At 37.9% G+C, this 14,015-nt stretch overlaps 1 protein-coding gene across 1 annotated transcript; it reads right to left on the bottom strand.

The window, feature by feature from the left end:
- Positions 1-456: 456 nt before the first annotated feature.
- On the bottom strand, positions 457-13,774 carry LOC117371949 (long-chain fatty acid transport protein 2-like). The gene is made up of 10 exons (XM_055222535.1): positions 13,301-13,774; positions 10,418-10,627; positions 9,129-9,284; positions 7,954-8,078; positions 7,682-7,876; positions 6,262-6,352; positions 4,014-4,212; positions 3,842-3,939; positions 2,315-2,445; positions 457-2,250 (listed from the first exon to the last, which is right to left on the bottom strand). Exons 1-10 carry the CDS (start codon positions 13,755-13,757, stop codon positions 2,074-2,076), a joined length of 1,839 nt encoding a protein of 612 aa, XP_055078510.1. The 5' UTR covers positions 13,758-13,774; the 3' UTR covers positions 457-2,073.
- Positions 13,775-14,015: the final 241 nt, after the last annotated feature.

The following is a 14,015-nucleotide window of genomic DNA, read 5'->3' on the forward strand; positions in this document are numbered from 1 at the left end:
CAACAGGATTTACTTCATTCACAGCATTTTCAGATAACTGCAGTTTAAAAATGTACAGTGTAGTCCGTGTGTGCTCAAAGGCAGCAAACAGCAGTTACAGACTTATTCAAAACACTTTTCCAGAAGCGCAGGAAATGGCAACCCTCGACAGAAATTCGCAATCTGAGAAAGAGGTAGGCGTGTCATCCTCTGCTGCGTTCATTTGTCTGAACGTATGGGGCGATCCAAAAGAGCTCGAGGTTCGAGGTTAAACACCGACGAGATACAGAGGATTTCAGTCTTGGTACTTTTGAACTTAACACACAGTATTACACAATGGGCAGTAATGCATGTTTTTTACACTGAAGTTATATATGGACCAAGTAATAAACTTGAATGAAATACTTGGATGTGTACGCACATGCACATGTCAAGTTGTGAGTGATTCCATGAGACAAAGCGTGTACAATATACTTTAACTTTTACATATAACCTTTATTTAATCACAGCAAGAGCACAAGGGCCAAAGTGATGCGTTGTTGACTTTGTAACTTCCACTTTGGCATACAATAAAACAAATAAATCAATATTAAAATGGAGCTGTTGAAAAACAATTGCAAGTTAGGACACACTCTTGAAAACACTTTTATCATTATTTACTTTATACTTTCATTATTCAGACATATGTATAATAAGCTGCAAGGCACAACCACATATATATGGCAATGTAAAACTGTCAAAGGTGGATTAAACATATTTACAGGCTTTATTCGTTATTATGAATAAACCAGAACACTTTCTCATTAAAACGCAATCATTACAAGTTAAGCGAACATATTAAGCGAACATATTAAGCAAACATATTAGGTCATATCCAATGCACTGAACAGGGGCCAATCACTTCAAGCAGGTCAGAGCACAGAGTCTGTCTAATGTGTAGCAATGCACAGGGGAACATCAGATAAGCCCAAGCACTTCTCATTTTGCGCATGTTTAGAGACAGGATAGGCCACAGGACACTCCTAGTCCTCTTGACTTGTAGATATAGACCTTCTGCAATAAGATCTGTGTCCCCTCTCTTTTAGATGTGTCAATGCACCTGGAGATCAAAGCCTACATTCAGAGCCCATAAACAGAGCCCACATCCAGAGCAGACATCAAGAGTGTGTCTGTCTGTGCATAGCCAAAGGTACACGTACACCTTTACAGGTTCTGGGCTGCTATGGCATGTCGGTGTGCACCTTTCCAAATGGTTGGTGGCACTGATCAAAGAGTGATCTGTGCACATGTGTGTCTGTGCCGGTGCCACGTACATTAACCAACCACTTTGGAGAGCGCTTCTGTGCCTGGACACTCTGGTCTCAAGATGTCCCACATACTGCCACTGATTCCCCTGCCCCGCTTCTTTTTATTTCCCAAAAGTGCACATGCCTTCACCCGCATGGAGATGTTACTCAAGCATGGCAAATAGGATTGAGCCATAGCTTGGGTTATGGTCACATTAAAACAAGAAACTGAAGTCTGAAGTTGTTATATCCTGTAATAATTATGTTTTACATTTAAAAATGTTCTTGTTTTAACTTCATACTTTCTTAAAATAACGAAAAAGCCTTTAAAAATGTTTAAGCCACTTTTGTCCGTTCTACGCTTCTGTATGTATGAGAGCCCATTAGCGACTATAAATGAGAGCAAAGGGTTGTCTGTCTGTCGTTAATATAGCAGCTGAGGTAGGCGTCAGTCTCTGTGGACTCCCAACAGGAACCAACTCTACAATGTGTTGGGATATGATGTTAAAGAGGTTAAACTTTAAATTGAACTTACAGTGTAATTTTGGGTAAAATGCTATGGGGTTTGCAATTATTTTTTATTTAGAAAAAAAATCCTGAGCTTAGATAAAAAAAAGATACCGTCCATAATTTGCCTGTTCCTTTACTATAACTTGTTTTGTATTGCAATACTGCTGAACTAGGATGAGCCTTTCTTCCAAATAAATATATACACTATTGGTCAGGTCTGTCTGAACACGCATAGGCCCTTAAAGGCACATTGCGTAAGTGTGTTACTTAGTGATTTATTCAAAGTGAATCAAAAGTGTTAAACTTTTATTGTTCCTGTGACCAGGGAGTCATAAATGTTTACTGTCAGCGGGACATAATCTTTTTCTTTCATGTCCAGAAAATATAAAGGATCCGATATTTTATTTGGGTCGAATTCTTCTTCTGTTAACTTTCCCTTTTGATGTTTAAATGTGCCGGTAATACTCAAGCTCTCCTGCAAAAACAATAGATATTTAAAGACTGAAAAAAGGTTATTATTGAAGTATAAATAGTTATACCTGAATGCGTATGAAAAGTGGCCTGGCGTAGACTGGCAACAGATTAACCACGTGTTTAAACACAGTTGTAGGGTCAAACTTAAGTCCCTCTTTCAGTGCGATAGCAGCCATCCCAGCTCTGCCTTCATTGCCTGAGCAAATATAATAAAATAGTAATACAACAGTAACAAAGGTGGACACTTGTAACACCACGTTATTAACACATACTTTACACTATGTCCATTTCACTTGATTTTGTTTGTAATTAAAATGCAAGAAAAAGAACTGGCTAGTAAGGTTAAACTAAAACTACTGTAACTCAGTAATGGGTTATAATCATGTTGTCAGTGATGTGACGTCTTAAACTACTACTACACTGAACCCATAGTTAAACTACAACTACACCGAACCCATGGTTAAACTAATACTACTACACTTAGAATATAATTAAACCTTTTGTGAGAAAAAAGCCATGCCTCAGGCTTCCAGCATGCTGTTATTTGCCTTGCTTGTGCCAGGTAGAGTGTGACAGGTGTGAGTTTCTACTACTACTATTACTACTGGATCAAATTAAACCCCTTAAATGACACTATCTAAATGTTACAAAATTAAGGAAACATACTACAGTACTTTTATATGACCACCCATGATGTTGCAATTTGTAGATAGTGAAATGTTTGAAAAATGATGATAAAATCTAAAAAAGTACCTGATACTATACTATAAATACTACATAATGTTATGGCTTTCTTTACCATAAATCTTTATTTGTATTGTTATGGACGGCCTCGAGCCACTTGGACTAGACTAAATTGGTATTATTGTTTTGATGGTATAAATACACTATATGTATGTTCATGTGTCAGCTGAGGGCGAGACGACACTGCTAGGGACAACAGCTCTTTGACGATTGTGCACAATTGATTCAATAAACCAGACTTTTTGATTCAAGACAACTTCTCTGTTGATTTTATATTTTTAAGGTTTTTACTATTAGAAATTCCACAACAATTTTGGCGTTGTCAGCATACCCTTTCGTCCGGTTCTTTTTCTGTGACAGTGATCCAGTGGCTGGCCACCCGGGGAGGGCCCCTTCCTGCCTCATCTCTGCCTTTGAGTGAGAGGGCTACATTGCTCACGCTGGAAAACGCCGGCGCTAAGGCCTCAAACCTGATCTACTAAACGTTGTGGTGAGTTGTTTTGTTTCAAGAGGTCTGCCTCTTTCTGACACGGCAGTCTACTACCCGTTACATTCTTTTGCTTGGGATGTTCCACAGTATGTGAAACATGCATTTAACAAACATGCATTTATTTACTTACAGATGTTATTGCTAAAAAAACAACAACAACATAATAACACAATAACAACACTTCGAAAAAAAACTGCATCCTGAGCCTCTCCACAGATCTGACCTGTATCTTAGCTTGGTGGGCTCAACCCATGTAAATAGATGATAGGTTTAATAGTTTAATTTCATCCTGTGGGACATTCCTGGCAAAGCATGTCACATAGTGTACCTTTAATTACAAATTAATAATACAACTTACCTGGCACTGAGACTCCATACACATTGGCCTCTTGTATACAGTCAGCCATGGTCAAGATGTCCGCTACCTCTGTTGTTGCCACATTTTCGCCTTTCCATCTAAAAAATAATTTGAAAAGTCAAGCTCATTAAAATATATTATTATTTATTAGATTGTTTACAAACCAATCAACCTGAAAGTATCTCCAGTTCGGTCGTAGAAGTAAACAAAACCTTCTTTGTCGACCAAGAACATGTCTCCAGTGTTAAAATACGTGTCCCCCTTTTTGAAAACGTTATGAAGACGTTTTGATTCAGTTTGTTTCATATCTCCCATATATCCAATGAAAGGGGCCCAAGGAGTTATTTTGGACACGAGCAGTCCAGGCTCACCTAAAAATAACAGACAAAACCAATATTAACTGTACAGCACCCAAGCCTATACAATACATGTTATGCCACTTTTATTTAAACAATGGCAATTACTATTGAGATTGTGGCCAAAAGGAAGCATTGTTGCATGTTCTGAATGTTTGTTTTAGGAAGGGATTCTGAAGGATTAGACCAACTAAACATCTATAAATCATTGCACATCAGGATTCACTGTGTCAACTTTGGAACGGAACAGCCATATTCAAACCCCATAAAAGAAAAGATCTATCTGTGCGCAGTTTGCATGTTTCTCCCCGTCTCTGGGTGGGTTTCCTTTGGGTAAAATCCTTCAGCTAAGGTAATTCAGACCAAGCACAAGATCATGGAGATGGGTCTTGATGAGGTGTCCCAGCAGCATTGAATGACTGGTGAAATGCAGAGGATAATTTTCCCAATGGGGACAATAAATAATAGCTTAACCTTAACCTTCACTAGTTAGCAATTATTTTTTTGATTAGTCAACTAGTCAAACGATTCATTTTACTGCAGAATGAGATGGTGATTAAAGGCCTCTAAACAGAATATTTCTGGTGTACGTAGACACGCCAAATTTCTTCTGGTTGTGTATTTTCTGAACACAAGGGCTACTGTAGGCCATAACCCACACCAAAACAAGAGCAAAGCAACAGCAGACTCAACTCACTAGAGCCAGTCGCCAAAACAGACCAGTAACTCATGCATAGAATATTCACATCAACTTGTCAGCATAGCGTCACACACAAAAGCAGCTATATTAACAACAACACACACAGAACAATAAAAGGTGTCAACTCTGAACTAAACACAAAATATCTGATCATTACAATATGAATAAAAAGTATTATGGTGAATCACTACTTTATTTTTTTTTGGTATGTTTTTAAGTGTCTGTATAGTCCAGATACTAACAACGATCAAAATATTTTAATAGTTAACTAGTCTCAAGTCCGATTAATCACATCCATCTCTGACACCAGATGCCCTTAATAGCTAGATTAAACTTTTATAACAGATTTAACGGCATTGCATTGGTCAGAACACAGTGTGCGGACTCCAAAGCTTGTGGGGCAGGGGTTGGACTGCACAGTGGGCTGAGAACAAAGGACTAATAGAAAAGTCTCACTCACGCCACACTCAGCTAGGGACAGACAACAACTGTACTTTGCACATTACGACCAAACCATTTCAGATACCACAGGCCCCTCCACATATTGAAGCTTTACGCAAATATGAACGTAATAAACAAACTGACAGAAGAATAGGTTGCATTCACGTCCAAGAACTTCATGTTGTCATAATTTTTGATGGAGGGCAGGGGCCTATATAACTATGGGAGATTGGATATTTCTTTCAAAAAAGTTTAACCTTATCATTATTTGTTGGGGATTGGCTCCACAAACTTGCTATATTACTCTTATGCCTTAAAGTCCTGGAGTTTAGTTTTTGTTTTGTTTTTTGTTTATACTGACAGAGAAGATGTTGAACTTTAAGAGAGTTTTTGGTTTATGTGAATAGACCCCAGTAATTGCAGAAATATCAACCATAAACCAGGACAAAATACTATGTTTGTATTTTGACAGTAAATTCAACCATATAATTCTGACCTGCCACCAGCTCAATTTTCTAGATCGTCACATGAACACAACCTACTAATTAAGACTTTTTAAATTATTAGAAAGGAGCCCCTATTCTGTTAAGACGTTTTCAGTGTCCCAACACATAGTACTGCAAAGGTTATCAGAAATACCCACATGGCACTATATGTACTAGTATTCATAGGAAGAGCTTTGGCCAACAAGCAGTTAAATGACACACTGCCTGTCCCAATAGCAGATTTTGAACTACATTCTAATTGAACATATTGATTGTTGTATTTACGTCCTGATGCCCTCCCTAATGCAAACGTCTACGTTTATCCAGGCTGAGGTCTGGACATTGAGAAACCGTGTAACATTTCATTAAAATAAACAAAAATCATTGTAGTCATAGTAAGCTTGCTTTAGTAATATTGTGACAGTAATAATAACAAACCTCTGGCAACCTTGACGCAGAATCCCGATGAATCTCGGACCACCTCTCCTCTGTCCACATCAAACTTGATAAAAGCGTAAGGATTCATCCACTGCAAATAAAGTAATGAGTAAGAATTAAATATAAATAATCATACTGTAGTCTACTGGTTTGGAATTAATCCAAAAAACACTGGTGTAAATAACCTAATTTTATTTCAAAATAACTGTAAATTATTATATCTGAATATTCACCTGAAATCTAAGGAGAAGAGTACAACACCAGTTATATGAACCAGCCATTGAACTAAATTTGTACTTAAAGGTTTACTATGAAACTTTGGTCTACCACAGACATGGGAAAAGTACAGCCCGGGGGCCACACACGGCCCTTTGGTCTTATTAATCCGGCCCGCTGAACGTGACCAAATTATATTAAAATAGGTAAGGGTAAACCTTGTTCAATTTACCTTTCCCATGTAATTCTCAAAATATGGCGCATGTCAGCTACATCAACCTTGTTCACATGTATTATTCTCTTATCAGCCCTTCTGCAAAAATGAGCTTATCAAGAAAAAAAAGTGGACGGACAGCGACGATTGTTTGATACGGAGTGGACAACAAAATATTTTTTCACTGAAGTTCAATCAAAGGCCTAAAATGCCAAGAAACTGTTGCGGTTTTCAAAAAGTACAATATCAGCCGTCACTTTGCTACGAAGTATGCCAACTACGCTAGCAAGCAGTCAACGCAGGAACAAGGCAGTTACGGCTCAGAGGTTCGCAGCCAATTTACAGGCTCAGCAACCTTTTTTTCACCGGGCAAAAACTGATTCCAGAGTCAAATACCAAGGCAAGTTTTTTACTGGCATTAAAATTAGCAAAACCTAGCAAGCCTTTCTCCGAAGGTGTGTTTTTAAAAGAATGCATGGTAGAGACGGCAGGTGTCTTGTGCCCGGAGACCTAAGGTAAGTTTGAAAAAATCAGTTTGTCCCGCAGAACTGTGACTTGCCATGTGGGACTGATTGATGAAGATATAGCAAAATCTCTAATGTAATATATTTAAATATATATATATATATATATATATATTTAAATATATATATATATATATATATATATATATATATATATATATATATATCTCGTGTCCCGGGGCCCCAAGTTTGCCCACCCCTGGTCTACCACCTGATTGTCTCTATGGAGATGGTATTACTTTGCCAGAACTGTTCCACAATATCGACATGCTTTGGCTCTTGGTAACATTATGGTTGCTGTGTAACAGTTAAGGAATTACATGGAATTACGGAATAAAAAATACTATTTAAAAAAAAAAACAGTGTAAGATTTTTTTAACAAAATCTATATAGTTCTTAACTATGTTTTAGTGAAGTGAGTAGTTTAATCTGTCATGTGCAATTTAAGCAACGAGATTGAAAAGACCTTATACAAAAAGAAGTCCCGTCCGACAGCCCCGATCTTCCTGAAGTAGTTGATGAAGCTGCAGTTGCTCTCTGTCGCTCCATAAAACTCTATGACCCTTATGTCACCAAACCGCGTTAAAAACTCCCTCCACACATCAGGCCGCGTGCCATTCCCAATCGCAAGTTTAACGTTGTGATTCCGATCATTGAGGCTCTTTTAAAAAAATAAACAAAGTAAAAAATAAAATCTGTAAATTTGTTGTGAATGCATGATTAATGAACTACTTGAACCTTAGGTGTGTTGCAGAGGTAGCGCAGAGTCTCTCCAATGTACAGAATGGCAGTGGCGTTGTATTTTCGGCAGTCATTCCAAAAATTTGACACAGAAAATTTGCTCCTCAGGGCCACAGTGCTGCCTACAAACAAAATTCAATTATAGTATTGGTTATTTGCATTAAATTTTAGAAACATAGATGCATTTAAAGTGGAATTTGTTTTTTTTTTAAATTGCGCAAAATTGACTCTTGTGAACTTTAAGCCATATTAGAATGTTGTTATATGATCAAAACATACCTGGAATTGTTTCATTCACTTTACTAGTTTGAGTAATCCCAGTTATTAGTCGCTCTGCATCCCCAAAGCTCCAAATGCTCTGTTCCACCTTGTGAGTTCATGAAGCAGTAGTTTAAGTCACCTTTTACCTTTTGTTCAGTAGAAATTGGCAATTTCAGAGCTGAAATTATCCAAATGATTCTAGTGAAGGTGTATGAGGTTTATAAACACAGTGGAGCACTTCCTGTATTACTACATGACATCACGAGGTGGAACAGAGTGTTTTCTGTTTGAGAAAAGAATACAATCTAAATATGCAGGATTTGTGCATTAAACAAAACTTTAGGTATGTGTCTGATGACAAAACAAGATTACAACATAGACCAGAAAATAGCAGAACATAGACCCTTTAAAGATGCACTATGTAACTTTTCTGCTTGTCACAATGGAGATGTTATTGGTTTGTCTGGAGGTATGGTAAACTTTTCACACGGGACACAACCAGGCCAAGTTACAGATCAAAGTTCAGATCTGTGGAGAGGTTACCGCCCCCAAAGTAAGAATGCCTGTTATTCAATGCATTTTTGAACAAACACCAGTAATCAAACAAATGCTAGATAGGTTTAATACCATGCTGCGGAACATTACAAGTAGCACAATAACATTCATTCATAAAAAAGATTACTTTTAAATGTTTTGGTGAGTTTAAAACGTGCAAACTGGGTGAATCATTTTTGATAAAAGTACTATGATTTGTAAAAGTTTCTTACCAGATAGCGAGAAAAAAATAGACAAGAAGGATTCACATATAAATAAAATAAAATTAAACTGAATAATTTTACTTTTAATTTCTAACAGTTGGGCATGTAATATGTAATAGCAGTAAAACGTATGAACAGTGGGACAGCACTAACCTAGACAAATAGCTCCAACTACACCGATGAATCCAGTGGTGTGATAAAGGGGCAGACTGATGTAAAGTACTTCATCAGAGGTGCGTCCCATTGACATGTGAACAAAAGACATTAACAACAGCTTGATCTGACTGAGGATGGCCGCTTTGGGAAGACCTATTCTCAAAAAACACACAATAAAATACAGTGTGAGGTACCAGCAGTAGAAGTAGCAGTAGTAGTAACAGTAGTAACAGTAGTAGTAGCAGTTCAAAATATTATTCAAGTAGCTATAAGGAAAAAGATATAGATGTATGGAGTACAAATTAAAACCATGAGTATGGTAATTCATTTTCCCATTAAAAGCAACCCCAGAGTAGACATATAAACATACCATTTTTAATTACAAAATAATAATATAATAATAATGACATAAAATAATGGGTTTGAGTGGACTTAGCCAAAATTATAGTGTTGATTCAAAATGATGAAATTTTATTTATTTTCTGATAATTCAATAAGCTACAGTAATGTAATAGCTCTGTAATTCCTATTGTTTTCTTGTTTACTTGTTTGCCTGTTCTGTCCCTGTTGTGTCAGGAGGGACGCTGGGGGTGGATAGTGAGCCCTGTGACCCAAATCAAATGCCACGAGATTAAACACTCAAACACTCTCAGCCAATGTAACTTTCTCCACAGGAAGAAGAGGAACGGGGGAAACTGTTCATACTCTGAATATTGTCAATATTGTTTGCGTATTGATCTGTAAATGTATTGTAGATATCTTTTTATTTCTGTAAAACTGGTTCATACATTGCCCATGTGATTAGTGGAAGTTTCAGTACTTTCCCCGTCTTCACCCAACTAGTTAACTCATGTTATAATCAGTTAATTGGTTAACCCTCTGCCATCCTGAAAAAGGGTGGTCTTTAAACAGGAAATACTGGCCATCACTGACCAGACACAAGGAGTTCCATCCCAACTTAAGACCAGAGAGGACAGAGACATCCTCTTATCAGGTTAGACCCAGAACAAAGAACAAAAGAAACAATGCCCAGTTTTCTCTTCCAAATCAGTGCTTATCTTTTGACGTGTTTTTAATCCAAATGACTATAGCTCATAGTGATGTTATTCCCAGACATGGGAATGGGTACAAGAATATACGAACCTTCAGAACATCGTTTAATTAATTATTAATTAAGATAATTGATTATACTGGATTGGTAAATTGGTAATTATATCAATTATACCCCTAATAAATCCTACAGTGTAACTTTAATTAACCCCCTTCTGTCAGTATTGGTCACTCACCTGTAGTTCCTGAGGTGTAGATGTAAACTGCTGGACTGAGCAGAGTTAAACCAGACGTAACATTTGGGGAGAGGGGTGCAGAGCTGACCTGGTCCATCTTTTGGGTAAAGCTCTCCACCCCTGAGGAGCTCCATTTATCAGACAGGACCAACACAGAGACCTGCTGTTGCTGAAGACTGGGCAAGACCTCATCCACTGCATCTCGTAACTCTGAGGAAGAAGGCAAAACCGATGAGCATCTATATTTCTGTAAATATCTACACTTGTATATGGCAAAACTTTATCAAGGAAACAACCAACTGCTTCATTGCTACATCTGTCAGCAGCCTATATTGGACAGCCGGGCCGCGTCTCATTACCCTTTCCTTGCCTTCTTCTTGATTCCTCCCCTCCACACTGTGAGGAGAGAGGAGTAGAGGAGAGAGGTAGGAGGAAACGCGAACTGAAGGTCAGTGGGACAGCCTTTTCTGTCCAAACCCTAAGACATATTTTATATTATTATATTATAGGACGTTTAAATCAAAGTCAGGCAAACGACTTTGCTTTCAGATAATTGTGTTTGAACATATGTTTTTATTAGTTTTAATGTCAAAAATCCTTTGCTGTTGCCTCTGTAGGCATACTTGTGTTGATGCAACAATACAGTCCTTTAAAGATCTCACACTTAGACAATTTTTCTTTATTATTATGATTATTGTTATGATTATTATTATATGTGATGTGTGTGATCTGAGCCCTCGCTCATGGTTCCTCCAGGGTTTCCTTCCCTTGCCTCCTCTGTTTGTTCAGATGTCAATCAAACGCACCATATTAAGTGGTGTCCCAAAGCTCAAAGGAACAAGAGGAGGCAGCGAGGAAAAATAACTGAGACACGGCCCGGAGTAGTAACCAACTCCTGCTGTCCAATTGTTATCTGGATAGAAACTTGTGACCCAATTGCAAAAATTATTTTACTCAACTAGAAGTACAATCCCAATTCCAATGAAGTTGGGACGCTGTGTAAAACTTAAAAATAAAAATACAGAATACAATGATTTACAAATCCTTTTCAACCTATATTGAACTGAATAAACTGCAAAGACATGATATTTAATGTTAAAACTGATAAACTTTGTTTTTATGCAAATATTCTGTCATTGTCAATTTGATCTCTGCAACATGTTCCAATAGAGCTGGGACAGGGCATGTTTACCACTGTGTTACATCACCTTTTAACAACAATCAATAAGTGTTTGGGAACTGAGGACACCAATTGTTGAAGCTTTGCAGGAGGAATCATTTCCCAATCTTGCTGAATGTACAACTTCGGTTGCTCAGCAGTCCAGGGTCTCCGTTGTCATATTTTGCGCTCATTTTCAATGGGAGACTGGTCTGGACTGCAGGCAGGCCAGTCTAGTACCCTCCCTCTTTTACCACAAAGCCACGCTGTTGTAACATGTGCAGAATGTGGCTTGGCATTGTCTTGCTGAAATAAGCAGGGACGTCCCTGAAAAAGACGTTGCTTGAATGGCAGCATATGTTGCTCCAAAACCTGTATGTACCTTTCAGCATTAATGGTGCCTTCACAGATGTGCAAGTTACCCATGGGCACTAACACACCCCCAGACCATCACAGATGCTTTTGAACTTTGTGCTGATAACAATCTGGATGGTCCTTTTCCTTGGCTCGCAGGACACAATGTCCATGATTTCCAAAAACAATCTGAAATGTGGACTCTTCAGACCACAGCACACTTTTCCACTTCTCAGGTGAACTCGGGCCCAGAAAAGCTGGTGGCGTTTCTGACTGTTGTTGATATATGGCTTTCACTTTGCATGGTACAGTTTTAACTTGCACTTGGAGATGTAGAGACAAACTGTGTTAACTATCAATGTGCTCCTGAGCCCTTGTGGTAATATCCTTTACACATTGATGTCCATTTTAAAAACGGTACCTCCTGAGGGATCGAAGGTCACGGGCATTCAATGTTGGTTTTCGGCCTTGCCGCTTACATGCAGAGATTTCTTCAGATTCTCTGAATCTTTTGATATTATGGACCATAGATGATGAAATTCCTTCCAATTGTACGTTAAGAAACGTTGTTCTTAGACTGTTGGACTATTTGCTCACGCAGTTGTTCACAAAGTGGTGAACCTCGCCACATCGTTGCTTGTAAATGACTGAGCCCTTTGGGGATGCTCCTTTTATACCCAATCATCTGTCACCACTTACCTGTTTCCAACTAACCTGTTCACTCCTGAAATGTTCAAACAGGTGTATTATAAGCGTTCCTCACTTTTCCATTTTTTTTGTTGCCCCTGTCCCAGCTTTATTGGAACATGTTGCAAGCATCAAATTAAAAATGAGTGAATATTTGCATAAAAACAATAAAGTTTATCAGTTTGAACGTTTTATGTCTTTGTAGTTTATTCAGTTCAATATAGGTTGAAAAGGATTTGCAAATCATTGTATTTTATTTTATTTTTTTAAGTTATACAGTGTCCCAACTTCATTGGAATAGGGATTGTACAAAGAAGAGGTCGAGGACATTACTCAAATTACTACGGATGTAAAAATCTGATTTAGAATTAGTTCTAAAGTGAAATTAATTGGAAGGAAACAAATACATACAGGCCGATCCTCAGATGTGTTTGTTGGCGAATATTGGCAAGCTAATCTTGTAGACTTACAGTGGAAAGAGTACAAATATTATTCAATTAAAAGGTTTTCGTTAGGATAGACAATATTTTTAGAGTAAAAGTATGGTCTTTGAAAACTAATCAGAAAGGTTTTGAGTAGGCCTAGGCCTGTAGCTGTACTACCCGCCTCTGTTCATTTGTTAGTCTGGTACCTGTGCACCTGTGCGTAAAGCTGTGCGTAAAGCTGTGCGTAAAACAACGTACCTTGTGCTGCCACCAGTACTTTGGCTCCGCTAACTTCAAAACAGTGCAAAAGGGATTTGGATCGGATGTTAAAGTTGATAAAAGCTGCGACACATCCAATCTTCGTCAACCCCAGCCAAAGCCAAACAAACATTGGGCTGTTTTGAGAAAATAGCGCCACCACGTCACCTTTTTTCAGACCGCTTTGGAGAAAAACACGAGCCGTTTTGTTACTGAGCTCATCTGCCTGTTTGTACGTAAAACACTCATCTTGGAAATAAACAAAAGGCTTGTTTGGTGTCGTCTTTACCACGTCCAAAAAGTGGTCTGTAATGGTGTAATTTGTCTTCATGCATTTCTTAATACGGTACCTTAACCGTAGTCTGATATAAATTAAGTAAAGGTCATGCAAAAAGTAGGGAAAACAATAGCGAAAGCCAAAGAAAAAGACCACTGCAAAAAGTAGCGCAAGAAGCATCTTTGCCGTTTCAGAACTACACTGTTCACTTCACAGGATAGTGAAGCCAGAGGCGCTGTAGCCGTAGTTCAAAGGTGAAAAAGTGAGCGATTAACCCACTTTACGTTATGTCTACAATAAATTCAACATTTTTTAACAATCTCAGTACTGCGTAAGTAACCACATATAATCAATAAGCAATATAAAAAATATTTATTTAAAATCTTCAAGTAAAAGCATATAAAATGGAACATTATATTAATTTAATACTAAATACAG

Source organism: Periophthalmus magnuspinnatus, chromosome 6 (assembly GCF_009829125.3).
Source record: "Periophthalmus magnuspinnatus isolate fPerMag1 chromosome 6, fPerMag1.2.pri, whole genome shotgun sequence".
Classification (NCBI taxonomy): domain Eukaryota; kingdom Metazoa; phylum Chordata; class Actinopteri; order Gobiiformes; family Gobiidae; genus Periophthalmus; species Periophthalmus magnuspinnatus.